The 14,010-nt window shown below is 35.3% G+C and overlaps 2 protein-coding genes across 2 annotated transcripts; one reads left to right on the top strand and one right to left on the bottom strand.

Annotated features, from left to right (window-relative positions):
* Nucleotides 1-4,563: 4,563 nt before the first annotated feature.
* LOC141586688 (heat shock 70 kDa protein 18-like) lies at nucleotides 4,564-7,776 on the top strand. Its single transcript, XM_074407988.1, has 2 exons — nucleotides 4,564-4,914; nucleotides 5,829-7,776. Exons 1-2 carry the CDS (start codon nucleotides 4,695-4,697, stop codon nucleotides 7,589-7,591), a joined length of 1,983 nt encoding a protein of 660 aa, XP_074264089.1. The 5' UTR covers nucleotides 4,564-4,694; the 3' UTR covers nucleotides 7,592-7,776.
* A 1,227-nt stretch (nucleotides 7,777-9,003) lies between these two features.
* LOC141586687 (adenine phosphoribosyltransferase 1-like) lies at nucleotides 9,004-13,245 on the bottom strand. Its single transcript, XM_074407987.1, has 6 exons — nucleotides 12,690-13,245; nucleotides 11,694-11,804; nucleotides 11,031-11,123; nucleotides 10,104-10,253; nucleotides 9,707-9,765; nucleotides 9,004-9,309 (listed from the first exon to the last, which is right to left on the bottom strand). The coding sequence occupies exons 1-6, from the start codon at nucleotides 12,973-12,975 to the stop codon at nucleotides 9,256-9,258; spliced, it is 753 nt and encodes a 250-aa protein (XP_074264088.1). The 5' UTR covers nucleotides 12,976-13,245; the 3' UTR covers nucleotides 9,004-9,255.
* Nucleotides 13,246-14,010: the final 765 nt, after the last annotated feature.

Raw genomic sequence — 14,010 nt, 5'->3', positions numbered from 1 at the left:
GAGATCTTTAAACAGAGTAACTCTCTTTTAAGATAATCTATATTAATAACATAAAATGGTGACATTTGGTCTGTCTTAATTTCAGACGAAAATCGCCCGTTTGATATAAGAATTTGCCAACGAGGGAGGTTATGGGCCATGAAGCTTTTTAAGCTATAAATGAGGGGCTGCTGTGATTAGCCGGTTAAACAAGTCGGATAATACATATAGGTCGGATTAAAACACGGGTCAAACCAGAGTAGAATACAAATAAAAAAAATTATAACATCTTTTATTTTTACCATATTTTATGCTGGAAAAACTTTTTTCTAGAGTTAAATCATTTATTCAATATTAAAAATATAATTATATTCATTAATTAATGTACATATATTAAAGCAAGTATGTAAAATTAATTTTCCTGTTTTGTTTTAATTAAATATATTAACATACTTCATATTTTTCTATTTATTATTTCAAATATAATATACCCACTCAATTTTCTTTCCATTCTTCATTTTGAAGGTCAAAAACAATCAAACTTTGATCGAGACATACATTAGTGAATAAAAAGTTTTAATACATAAAACTACAACATTTTTATTTATTATTTCAAACCATTGTTCATAAATTATTATTTTTGACAAAATAAAACTTAACATTTACATGTTGGAAAATACCGTTAAAGTTCCATCTTGGAAACAATGAAAAAGCATCTATAGGGAGAAAATAAAAAAAATGGAGAGGGTATGTATTAATATTAATATTTTAATAATCTTAATTCTTTGACCTAACCGGTTGAGCCCGAGTCGTATCAGGTTTTGACCTTAAAATAACGGGTCATTACAAGTTTGGGTTAATCGGGTTGTGAGTCAAGATTAGCGAGTTTTTAACTTTAAAAACCCGGGTCGAGTTAGGTTGGATTTACGAGAACGGGCCAATTTTAAATAGATATAAGTATATAACTGTAAACATTCATAAATTGGTCAACCTATGTTATGAGATATGAATGTACATACACATTATACTCTTTCACCGGGCCATATTAGGACACAGGATTCTACAAAGAGGGTAGGTCTGTTGAGACCGTCTCATGCAAGATATGTGTGGGGCATGTCATTAACAACATTATAAATTATCATGTGAGACACTATATATTACATAAACATCATTAAAGGACCATCCCATTAGAACAACTTGATAATAACAAAATCTAAAATAACAATCCCGTGCAATTTGCAGGTTTAAAACTAGTCATTATTTAAATAGATTGTAAGAGAAAATTGAGAGAAAGAAAATGGAGAGGATCCATTTCTTATACAATCTCACTAAGTCTTGACAAATTAGAACATTTTTCAGAATATTCCGCCAAACCACCACCACACCTTCCCCTAATTGAAAATTCTAAGTTCTAATTGACAAATATAGCAACTTAATCCCAATAAAGATTAATGTAATTTATTGATAAAATGAAGAATTTAGTTGATATGAGTTTTGAGATTTATAATTGAAGATTTTTTTGGTAGAATTTGATTAAGTTTTGGAAAAGAAACTAAGGAGAATTTTGGTTTCTTTTGATAGAAAGAGTAATGGGTCGTTTGGTTACCACTTGAAAAACACAGGCATTATAAAATCCCATGATTTTAAAAAAACAAGGTTGTTTGGTTGCCATTTTTTGGGCAGAATGTAGGAATTGGAACTTCCCAGGAACTTTCAATGCCTACGTGGCTACGTGATGTGGGAAGTGGCTTACCTACTCCTCCCTTGGTCATTGGAAATTTCTGTGAAATTTAATTCCTACATGGGCAACCAAACAACTTTGCCAAATTCAGCCAAATTAGATGACGGAACTTAATTCCTATGAATTGCAAGTTCCTAGAAAGTTGAAATTCCTTGATCAACCAAACGACTCCTAAAAGGGTGGAAAACTATGAAAAAATATATTGACTAATTTGCGTACATAAAAGAGCAACCACGTAAAATAGAAGATTTTTCCTATATATTTGGTGTGATTTGATTTAGGATACTAAATTTTTTTGATTGAAATTGCCGCCCTTTTTTTTTGTTTTTAACTTTTTTTTATCATTGTCGAGAAAATAATCTCGAGTAAATAGGTATGGAAGTTATAATTGTAAACCACAATCAAATCTATGAAAGCATTGGTTTATGTTGGGAAATTAGCGCCAATATCCCACGTGCAACGGAAGCAACCAATCGACAAGTAAACCGTAAAAGTAAACAAATGTAAGCAATAATAAGATGAGACAGTATTTAGGGTTAAACCCAGGGCAAAACCTTCCAAACCGGAAGTAAAACCCACTATCCAAATCGACTAGAATCCACTATAATAATATAGTACCAATACAACGTAACCGTCCCGAATTAATACCAATCCGAAACCCACAATAATATAAGATAACGATCTCTAGCCCTCCAGTAATATTAGTCAATGCCACTAATATAACTCCTAGAGTAACCTCCTAAATTATTGTATAAAAACACCCGTTGTACTGCCTCTCACCCTCAAACCCGACTTGTTATTTTCTACCAAGCTAAGTCACCTTGTTTGATATATGTTGTGAGAGATTGTTGTGTTATTTTCCAAATGAAAACCATCCTTTATATAAGAAAGCCTATGGAACAAATTCCATGTACTAACATCTTCATAAAGACATTAGTCTCCCTTGTCCATAGCTAATACAATGAATCAAATATAATTCATTGAACTCCACCATGTACATTGTAACTTTGTAATGTATGTACATGTAACATCTTGCAACATTGAACAAAACTTGTGTTGGACAATTGGGTGTTACCCAACAGTTTATAGTCTCGACCCTAAGAATCATTTTTTTCGCTCTATTTTTTTCGGTAACCTCCTAAAGTTCCAACTAATAAGGTAAAATAATTTATCATTAGCTGAATTGAAGTAATAAGCCTTCTAATATTAGATGATATATATATTAAAAGCAGTTTATGGACTATACAACTGGATGTACAATAGCATTGTACATCCAAGGTTATTTTAGTCTTCCTCAACTACTTTTATATGTTAAACCCTAAACCAAGACTACGTAATTCAATTCAACTCCTCTTCTCTCTCTAACTGCTTCTATATTTTGATCTCCATCTTTCTCCATTATGTAGTTAACTAATCTTCTCCTTTTAAATTATTTTAACAACTATTATATCTCCCATTCTTCAATCAGAATCAATATGAATTTAATTGATTTTTACCATCACGGAGAGAGAAGCTTCAACGGCAGATGAAACATCAAAAGGTATCATCATCAATGGAAAAAAAAACTTTGAAGGAGCATGAAATAATCAATAGAGTTTTTATCGGGATTTAGATTATATAAATAATGGAATCCCATCTTACAATTTGAATTAGGTCGTGGTTTTTTTAAATTATATTTCCTATAAATTTAAGCTCGAATTCTTTTCATAATAACTCATATTCTTTTCTTAATAACTCGTATTCTTTTCATACATTACAATTTAGTTCAAGCTCGTGTTCTTTTTATAATAGGTCACATTCTTCTCATAATAGCTCGTATTCTTATTAGCTCATTTTTTTTTTTAAAAAAAAATAGCTCGTATTCTTCATGTGCGTACAATTTATGAGTTCATAGACATTTAGTTATGAAATACGATAACATCTGAAACATTATTTGGTCGTGTTTTTTTGAAAGCACATTACATAAAATTTAACTCGAATTCTTTTTATAATAACTCATACTCTTTTCTTAATAACTCGTATTTTTTTCATACATTACAATTTAGTTCAAGCTCGTGTTCTTTTCAAAGTAGCTCGTATTCTTCTCATAATAGCTCGTATTCTTTTTAACTTGAATTTTTAAGCTCGTGTTTTTTTTATATATAATAATAGGGTAATGATAAATACAACCCACTGGGTTGTATTTAAGAAACTAAAAGAGGAAATAAATTCTTAATATATGCATTAAATGTATTGGTTAATGTGTAATTTAGTTCTTAATTCCTAAATGAATACCCAAATTACTGGGTTGTATTTAAGCATTACCCATAATAATAACTCGAATTATTCATGTGCGTACTATTTACGAGTTTATAGACATTGAAATATTATATAAGATCAAATTTGGGGGAAAGGGGAACTTTTGCTAAAGAGAGAACTACAGTACGTTAAGTTTTACGTTGTTGAAGTAAATTTTTTAATTTTTTTAGACAAAATCTCATTATAGACGGCAACTATCCGTCTATAACTAAAGACAGGTCAAGTAACATACCATATTACGCACAAGACAAACAACAACTTGCGTGGTGGGGCCCAAAAATGTCACCACTAGCTGTTTTTTTTAATGGGCTATAAATTGTTAATCATATATTATATGGGTCTGATGTACAATGTTGCTGTACAACAGGATGTATAATCATATTTGTATATTAAAAGGGTCATTACTCCATTACCCATAAATTTACGAGTAAGTTTAAAAACTACGACGAAGTAGTTGGGTGCATTCAAATGAATGACCTCAACTTTGATTGGATGACGTAGTTGGATACTCCAAAAGCCCCCTACGTTCCCGAGATACTCTTCTCATCTTATTCCTTTGGCGCCAAACACTTTTCTTTTTCTATAGATGGAGTAAATAAATTCCGCTGCCACAACCCAGGTTAAAGTTATCATCTATTCTCTCGCTTTCTCTCAATTTTTTCCAGTTTCAGCAAAAATGGAGGGGAAAGGACAGGCAGAATGGCCAGCAATAGGAATCGATCTTGGGACGACGTACTCGTGTGGGGGGGTTTGGCAGCACGACCGTGTAGAAATCATCACAAACGATCAGGGTAACCGCACCACACCATCTTGGGTCGCCTTCACTCAAACACAGCGCCTCGTGGGCGATGCTGCTAAAAACCAGGCTACTGTTAATCCTACTAATACCATCTACGGTCTCTTTTCTCTTTACTTTTATTTGTTCAATTGAGATTTTAAACTCAGATTCTCCATCTAGGGTTAATTACTTTAACTATCTTCGTGCTGCTAGCTAGGTTTATTTTGAATGTTGCTCCATTTCTCTCAACATTCAAAAATCAACATCAATTGCTTCTGGCTATCGTTCAACATAACTAAAAATCTCAGAAGAAAAGGCTACCCCGACTACTCGGAGTCGGAGATGACTGAATTTCTGAGAAATTTTTTTATGCTAGTTTTATTTTGTGTTGTCATGAAACAACCTCCCCGCCAGGCCGCCGTTGGAGCACTTAATTGGTAATATTGTTGTTGTTGTTGTTGTTGTTGTTGTTGAGGGTGAAGAGCTCACTATTGAATAGTTCTCACAAAACTGAACGGAAATTAAAAAACTTGGGAAACGACGACAATGAGACAGACATAATGTGACGGCCTAAGAGATTGTTAGATGACATATAGGGAGTATATAGAAATTTATCAGCTGCTAATAATCTCTCGTCAAAATGACGAGATGCTGAATGTTTGACTAATGAGCACATTACATAGTTTGTAGCCGAGCTTGCTTAGGCCACCCATAAGTCCGAAACACTAATTGAGTGGACTTTAATTTGTTTTGCATATCACACATTGTCCCCACTGATTTTTCATTGTCTTATATGCAATTTCCAGTGGTATTAGCAATTCTTTGTTTGTCATTAGTCTTCCTCTAATTTTGTTTACCATAATTTGTCATATAATCTTCCTTCTGCAGTTATTTTGTTTCAATTACTTGGCGAAATGACTAGCTTATCTGCATTCTTTTCTCAACCTTTTCTCAGATGTAAATGATGTACCTTCTACTTTAGTAAGCAAAGATTATTTTCTGATTCTACTTTGGCTGGTTTGTCTTTCATAGATGCTAAGAGACTTATAGGCAGGAGGTTCAGTGACGAGACAGTGCAAAAGGACATAAAAGTGTGGCCATTTAAGGTTATTGAGCGCCCTGCTACTGCTGATGATGATGACGATGATGAAGAAAAGGTACCAGTGATAGCAGTTACCTACAAAGACGAAGAGAAGCATTTTTCTCCTGAGGAGATATCGTCAATGATTCTTGTGAAGATGAAAGAGATAGCTGAGGCATATCTTGGATTAACTGTAAAGAATGCTGTCATTACTGTTCCTGCTTATTTCAATGATTCTCAGCGTCAGGCCACAAAAGACGCCGGAGTAATTGCTGGGCTAAATGTCATAAGAATCATCAATGAGCCAACAGCAGCTGCCATTGCATACGGAGTCGATAAGAAGATCATTGACGATGATACTAAAAAGAATGTTTTGGTCTTTGATCTTGGTGGTGGGACGTTTGATGTGTCCTTGGTTTGCGTAGAAAAGAATTCCTTTGAGGTTAAAGCAGTTAGTGGCGACACACATCTAGGTGGTGGTGATTTTGATAGCAATATGGTGAGTCACTTTGTTGAGGAGTTCAAAAGAAAGCACAATGTAGACATAAGTGAGAACTGTAGAGCTCTAGGGAGGTTAAGAACGGCTTCTGAGAGAGTTAAAAGGACCCTTTCATCCACTCATGAGACTACTATTGAGATTGACTGTCTTTTTGAGGGTATTGATTTTACTTCCACTATAACTCGGGCCAGATTTGAGAAACTCAACATTGATTTATTTAAGAAGTGCATTGATCCTGTTGATCAATGCTTGAAAGATGCCAAAATGGAGAAGAGTGAGGTTCATGATGTTGTTCTTGTGGGTGGATCAACTCGGATTCCGAAGGTTCAGCAGCTTCTGCAAGACTTCTTTGATGGCAAGGAGTTGTGTAGAAGTATCAACCCAGATGAGGCGGTTGCACATGGAGCTGCTGTCCAAGCTGCCATCTTGACGGGTGTATTTGATAAGAATGATATTGTGCTTGTTGATGTTGTTCCTTTATCTCTCGGTATCGAACTTAGTTCTGGCTTGTTGAACGTCATTGTTCCTCGTAACACTACTATTCCAACAAGGAAGGTTGGCAAGGTAACTACTTCTTGTGATAACCAAACTGAAGCGAATTTCAGGGTGTTTGAAGGGGAGAGGCCGATGGCTCTAGATAATAATTTTTTGGGCATGTTTTTGCTGTCTGACATTCCTCCTGCACCAAAATGTGTCCCTAAATTTGATGTATGGTTTGACATTAATGCCGATGGAATTCTTACCGTGTCTGCTGAAGACATGGGTACTGGAAACAAGAACCAGATAACAATCAGTAACCAGAGCAGGTTATCAAAGGAAGAGGTTAATAGGCTGTTGGATGAAGCTCAGAAATACAGGGCTGAGGATGAGCAGTACAAGAAAAAAGTGATGGCCAAAAATGCTCTGGAGAACTATGCTAATAACATGTGGGAGATACTGAAAAAGTACGAGCAAAAGCTCGGAATTGAGGACAGGAACAAAATTGAGGCTGCAATAGAGAAGACAATACATTGGTTGGATTGGAACTTTGAGCTTGAGGCTTGGAAATTCGAGGAGAAGTTGAATGAGCTGCAAGACTTGTGTGAGCCTATTCTTGCTAACTGCTCAAAAGTAGCCACTCCTCCTAGAGTAATAGTGAAAAAGCAGCTGAATAAGTGGTCTGGAATCTCTAGCTTTATCAAGTTCTTATGGTTCCGTAATGACGGGAGTCCCTAAATGACATTTCACAGTTGCTGCTCCTAAATCATCCGCTCAGTGAAGTGACCAGGAAAAAAACTATTACGAAATAACTCGGTTTTTTTTGGGGAATACTATGTTGTTATGCTTTGCTAATGAACCTTACACTTGGTATTGCATTTGCCAGTTTTTCAATGCTATTGTCGCAAACAACTATTGGGATTTATGTTTGAAGTTGCCACTGGAAGGTGTATTGGTATTTGGTAATCACCCGCATGAAACATTATTTTAAATCTACATAGTATGCCATGCCGGTGTATATTAGTCGTACATAATTACTCGAACAACATTATCGAGTTATGATACAAAGTTGTTGAGCTTAACAGAATAATTATTAAGCTCGATAACTTTGATACGGTTGTACATAGCTATTATACAACTAGTTGTAGGATAGTATTTTTTTTTTTTTTGAAATTGTCATCTCATTAATAATCAACTAAGCGTAGGTTACAATGAAGATAACAAATAGACAAAGGAAAATCAAGATTGCTAACGTAAAAAATACATTCAAAATAACTATCTAAATACTGGTAATGGCGCTGCCGCTCCAAAATCATGGAGGCTAGGTTTTTAGAGAGGGTTTTTTTTAGAGAGAGAGGGAGAGAAAGCCGTACAAAACATTTAAGCATAAACAAAACAACATAACCAGAAACCAGCCTAATTGAGCTTGTAGGATAGTATTTGTGTAAGTAAGTGGTGTGGTGTGGGCATAGACGATTGAGCCGTACATAATTAATCAACTTTTCTCCAAACTTAACATCCTTGAAACGTAGCGTATAATTTCAGTTTGTTAAATAACTTCAACCTAACCAATAGTTATTTTAATTTTCATCATTAATGAAAGCAATATAAATAAGAATGCACACTCATAATCTTTCTATTTTAATAAGTCTCATTGCTTTTTGTAAGATTAGATTGATACGAAGACAAATTTAAAGAGCCGTGGTGAATCAACCTAAAACTCAGGCCACTAGTTTGGTAGATAATCATCAGAAGTATGAAAGAAAACAATGACAAGTTCGCCATATTTGGATGCAGCTTTCGACCTCGCCATGAAGGTTTCAAAAGGCAAACAAATGTACAAAAACACACTATGTATCCTCCAATCTGACCAGATATGGCTAATCATCCCGTTATCCGTGAATCGTGATCAATCACCAAAGAGGTTAAATTTGAAAACAATCAGAATTGATTTCATTGCAATATGTAGCATCAGTTTTGGGTATATTATTCATGATAGACCACCGAAGAGGCAGAATTTTCTTATTTATTGGGATGGTTTTCGACCACCCTAATACAGGAGGTATACCCCAAGTCCCCAATTGAGCTGTCATGAATTTAAGATGACATTGAAAAAACCCTTTGTCAAGCAACAAAGAAACACAGTGAGCTCACAACCAGAAAACACCCCATAATTCCCTTACAAATCCTCTAGCGATGAAAGTAAATACAATTCTCAAAAGCATAATACGTGAATGATGAATTATGAAATATGCCTGGGATAGATCATAAATCATATTCGAGGACATAGGATGGTCGTTGAACACAAAAACATGAAACAAGGTAATTAGGGGTTTGAGAAGCTGTTAAAGGCTACCAAACCACCATTAGGAATATGTTCATTACAAAAGATAGTTAGCTGATCATGCTGATTTGATAAGAACGAATAGAGGATGGTCGCCCAACCGCTCTCGGCCCTGCAACAATCCCACCCACAACTGTTTTTAGTACAACATCTAAACTCTCAAGATAATAGCGACTGACGGTAAAAGTTTGAGCTAAAGTACTGCAGACATAGTGATCAAGTAATCACTTTGATCAAAAAACTAATATTCTCCAATGAGGAACTGTCAAGGTAAAGATGTACTCTGAAATATAAGTGTGACTCTGCTGAACAGAATATTTTGATTAATGCAGAGTACTAAATTTACTCTGACATAAGAGATTATTTACGGAGAATACCCATGGAATACGGCTCAAATCCAATGGAAATACAGGTTAACGGTACAGTTCAATAAATCTCTAATAAAAATTGTTCGTATTTGATATACTCACAGGCCATAGATGATAATATCTGACTTAAAAAAAGCATACCTTAAGTTCTGCCAATTCTATAAGACATGCAGACTCAACGACGTTCACTCCAACACGCTCTGCAATACAACATGTAACCTAAAGTCAAATGGAACTTTAACCAACAAAAAAGTTCAAGAGCTAAAGCAGGGTAATTTTGCTAGTGATATCGGATTATAGGCAACATATTTTATAGTGGAGCAAGAGGCATACTATTATTTGGCTTCTGAAATATGATAAATCATAAATACAATAAACTGACTCAATTATCTGCAACTTATCGTGAAATATGAGTTGGCTGATGCAAAGCTCCAACACAATTTTCATTATAGGTCATTTTGAATATAACTACCAGCAATTATGTACCAGCAATACAAAGAGCCGAAACTATATTTGAAAGCTAATAGTGAAATCTTACCAAGTAACTTAATTGCAGCTGATAAGGTCCCTCCAGTGGCAATAAGATCATCTATAACTATAGCACGTTCTCCTGCTTCTACTGCCCCGACATGCATCTCCATTTTGTCTGTTCCATATTCCAATGAATATTCTTCTGAAATAACATCCCCTGTGAAAAAAATATTCATGGTTTGTAAAATAGTGGTATAATCCTAACATGATGTTAAGTTGACTCCCTAACAGTGCGCCAGCCGCCAAGGTATAATATATATATATGAAGGCAGCCTCCCACTGATGCAAGGCATGACACCAAGTAAATATTTAAGTTAGCAGGATGATGTGACGGTCATCAAACTCCAAGAAACCAGAAATAAGGCAGTTCTTCAGCAAGACGCCGAGAAATTACATGTGGGGTATTATTGTCTGAATTAAGGAAGAGATTCAGGTATCACAGTATTTAACATGTACCTTAAATGACAAATCAAGAACAGCAGTACTACGGAATGCAAAAATGATAGCAAAAAACATTCCGATGTAGTACTCGAACAGTCGAACTTATCAAAACAAAACAAAACAACAAGACAACCTCATTCTCAAAAGAACTTTAGATGGCAAATATGAATAATCATAGCAGAATAGAAGTAAGAAAAATTTCATATAACGGAGACTGTTTTATGCAACTAAGTCCTCTGAGTTAGCTCAATCCAAATTGAGAAAATGAGGTTTCCGCCAATAAGTTAGCTAGCAAGACCCTTGGTCCTGAATGCAATCACTTATATACACAAGTGATCTTCCCTTGTCTGGAATGTTCGAAAGAAAAATAAAATCAACGGCACCCTATAATGCAACTTAGAAAACACACAATAAATCAAAATGATTGGGCAGTGTAAGAGTAGCCAGATACAAATCCAGACAAACGTATAAAGGCAATATTTAATAAAAATACCGGGTAGTTTTCCAGGTTTCCTCATAGGAACAAATTTTGCACCAATGGCCAGCGCAATAGGAGGACCAAATATAAAGCCTCTTGCCTCAACACCTGCACATTAAATAAGCCAACACGGTTTCAGTCACAAGAGTTGTGCACTGTCCAGAACGGAAACAATAATAGACACCAGCAGTTCAGCACAGAAGAAGGAAGATAAAGAGTCTTTGAAACATCTTCATCACAAGCATGTAACCAAGTAACCGTAGTAAGAAATATAGAAGCCGCAGAATGCTGATATAATATTACATGCCACATTTCATTGCCACAAAACAGTCTTTCGACCATGAGGGCATCCCGACATCCGGTGAGACAAGATAAATGTTAATCAAACAAAAGCGACAAAAGCAAAGGACAAACCATATATATACAAAAACACCATGCCTTTTTTTTATCTATAACCCAATTTTAAGCATACTTATAGTCTTATACCTCTCAAACAGAGGGTAACTTGAGATTTAATCATCTATTTTAGATGTTCACAACCATACCACAGACTAACGCAAGACAACACCTTTTCCTTTCTACAAAGCATGGCATTCTTATTACCAGCAAAGCAATGAAATCACTAGCCACTCATATAGAAGTACTTAAGAAAAGTTATCAAGGAAGACAATTTGTCACCTGCAACAACGGCAATATCTTTCCCTTTGTATCTTTCAACAAACAAGTCAATAGTATCCTTGAACGCTTGTGGATCAAGAAGCATTGTTGTTATATCCTGGAACATAATACCTATTCCACAACAAAACCACATTGGAACAAATACATCAAATTTCAAAACAAACCAACCAACAAAAGCTACATATACTTACAACCAGTCATGTCTTGCCTAGCATTACATTTCTTAAATTAGAAAGACGTGCTCAAGTCGGGACCAACAAAACCACCAAGAAATTTCAAAACAAACCAACCAACAAAAAGTACATCTACTTACAACCACAGTCATGATCTTGCTTACATAGCTTTCATTTCTTAAATTAGAAAGAAGTGCTCAAGTCAGGACCAGCAAAACCACATTGTAGCAAGAGCAACAACTTCAAAACAAACCAACCAATAAAAACTACATCTACTTACAACCACAATCATGATTTTGCTTAGCTTTGCACTTCTCAAATTAGAAAGACGAGCACGAGTCACCACCAACAAAACCACATTGGAGCCAAAACATCACATTTCAAAACAAACCAACCAACAAAATTTACATCTACCCAATCGTCGTTTTGCATTTCTTAGATTAGAAACACATGTGCAACCAATTTATTTGGTTCAAACATATACCGAACGGGATTCGAACACTATCCCTTTGTCCAATCATTTGTTTACCTTTTTTATATTCTATCTTAAAAGGGTATTTTAATCAAAGGGTAAACAAATGATTGGCACGCACCCAATACCTCCATCGTAACCGCTACCCAAAAAACTCATTCATTACAAGTATAAAACACTAAAAGAGTAAAAGATAAATCTTTTCAAGTTATTTTCAAGAACTAGGGACAACCCATTATACTATATACAACAAACTCAAAAACCCATCATAAATCCAACAAAAAAAATGCAAAAAGATCACAATTTTTCACAGAATTCAAAAAAGAAAAAAAAGGGGATCTAGAAAAATACCAGGTTTAGGGAAATTAGGGATGATACGAATAGTTGAAGCAATTTTAGCAATTCTATCATCCTGAGATACTTCTGAATCCAAAGCCATTTTACTACTTTGATCTCCCTTAACACAATTTGATCTTTGCGAAAGAGATGAAGAGTAGTGAACAAAGTGGGAGTGAAGTGAGGAGTTGTAGGGAGTCAACTTTGTTGAGCAGGGTTTACTAAGTGACGGATATGCCCTTGGAAATATGCTGTTTACACCTGTTATGGTGGAGAAGTAACGTAATGTAAGAGGGTACATTGGTCTTTTTGGTGTGATGTATGGATTCCTAGGCTGTTTCTTCCTTTAATTGGACATATATGCAGTCAATAATTATGGGAATGCTGAGCAGTTTCAACCCGACCCGTTTGATCAACCCTATGGGATTTGACGCGAAGGGGTTCTTTAAAGTTTAAAGAGGACGCTAAAGTCTACCACAAATAAATAGGGGTGTTTATTTTGTGGTTCGAAATGAAGACGTCTAATTTGATATAGACCATAGTATCATACAAATCATATTTTATTTGGTGCGATCTAAATAATAACCATCAATAAGGTTATTAGGAGGATTTTCGATCACGATTACCGCTAGCCTTGTTAGGTAAGGTTGACCGAGTTTATTCATAATAACGCTTGTATTAGAACTATTTATGGTCGAACATATAGGTTTGGAGCCTTATCAAGGACTTTGTTAATTTTGGTTTGCATGACCAAGATTTTGGAATATTAGATGATATATTGTATGAATTGGATATGAGATAACAAAAGAAAAGATAGAGGGATGAATAAAAAGTGTGGTGGCAGAGTTTGAAGCAAAATGGGCAGCCACATCTAGCACTCTTTTACCCGGTTTTGGTCCTTCACCAAAATCGAGGTCCAACTCCAATTCCGTCTAAGAACACATGCCATTTTTCGGCCGAAGACTCTTCTAAGATGAGTTTAGAGCCTTTTTGTCTAGGATCTTGTGTCTTGAAGAGGATTAAATCAGGTGCAACAAGAGCAATCAGCCGGATGGTCCCCAATGGACACGGTTTGAGAGAAAGGTACAACCGTCGCTTTCAAGCTTTCTTCTCTTTGTCTAGGCAAGCTCCAACGGACCTTTTGCTGCAAGTTTAGGTCTTATCTTATGGACGAGCCCCACCTGCCACCAGCTGCCCAAAAAATCCTTATAAGATAAAGATAAATAAGTAAAGCATGTCAAAGGAAGCTTGTACAATTGCCAACAATCCTCTTTATGCCATTTGTCTTGTAGCTTATTATTTTCAGCTTTGTAAGGCCATATGAGTCGTTTTATTT

The sequence above is a fragment of the Silene latifolia genome, chromosome 6, assembly GCF_048544455.1.
Source record: "Silene latifolia isolate original U9 population chromosome 6, ASM4854445v1, whole genome shotgun sequence".
Classification (NCBI taxonomy): Eukaryota; Viridiplantae; Streptophyta; class Magnoliopsida; order Caryophyllales; family Caryophyllaceae; genus Silene; species Silene latifolia.
Note: the sequence above shows the minus strand (reverse complement) of the source record. Positions and strands in the feature narration are given on the sequence as shown.

Bases quoted from the DNA above. Each gene is read 5' to 3' on its own strand.
- LOC141586688 (XM_074407988.1), top strand. From the start codon at position 4,695: ATGGAGGGGAAAGGACAGGCAGAATGGCCAGCAATAGGAATCGATCTT. The intron at 4,915-5,828 runs GTCTCTTTTCTC...TGTCTTTCATAG, and splicing joins TCCTACTAATACCATCTACG to ATGCTAAGAGACTTATAGGC.
- LOC141586687 (XM_074407987.1), bottom strand. From the start codon at position 12,975: ATGTACCCTCTTACATTACGTTACTTCTCCACCATAACAGGTGTAAAC. The intron at 11,805-12,689 runs GTATTTTTCTAG...GTTGTGGAATAG, and splicing joins CCCTAATTTCCCTAAACCTG to GTATTATGTTCCAGGATATA. The intron at 9,310-9,706 runs GTATGCTTTTTT...GGATTGTTGCAG, and splicing joins TAGAATTGGCAGAACTTAAG to GGCCGAGAGCGGTTGGGCGA.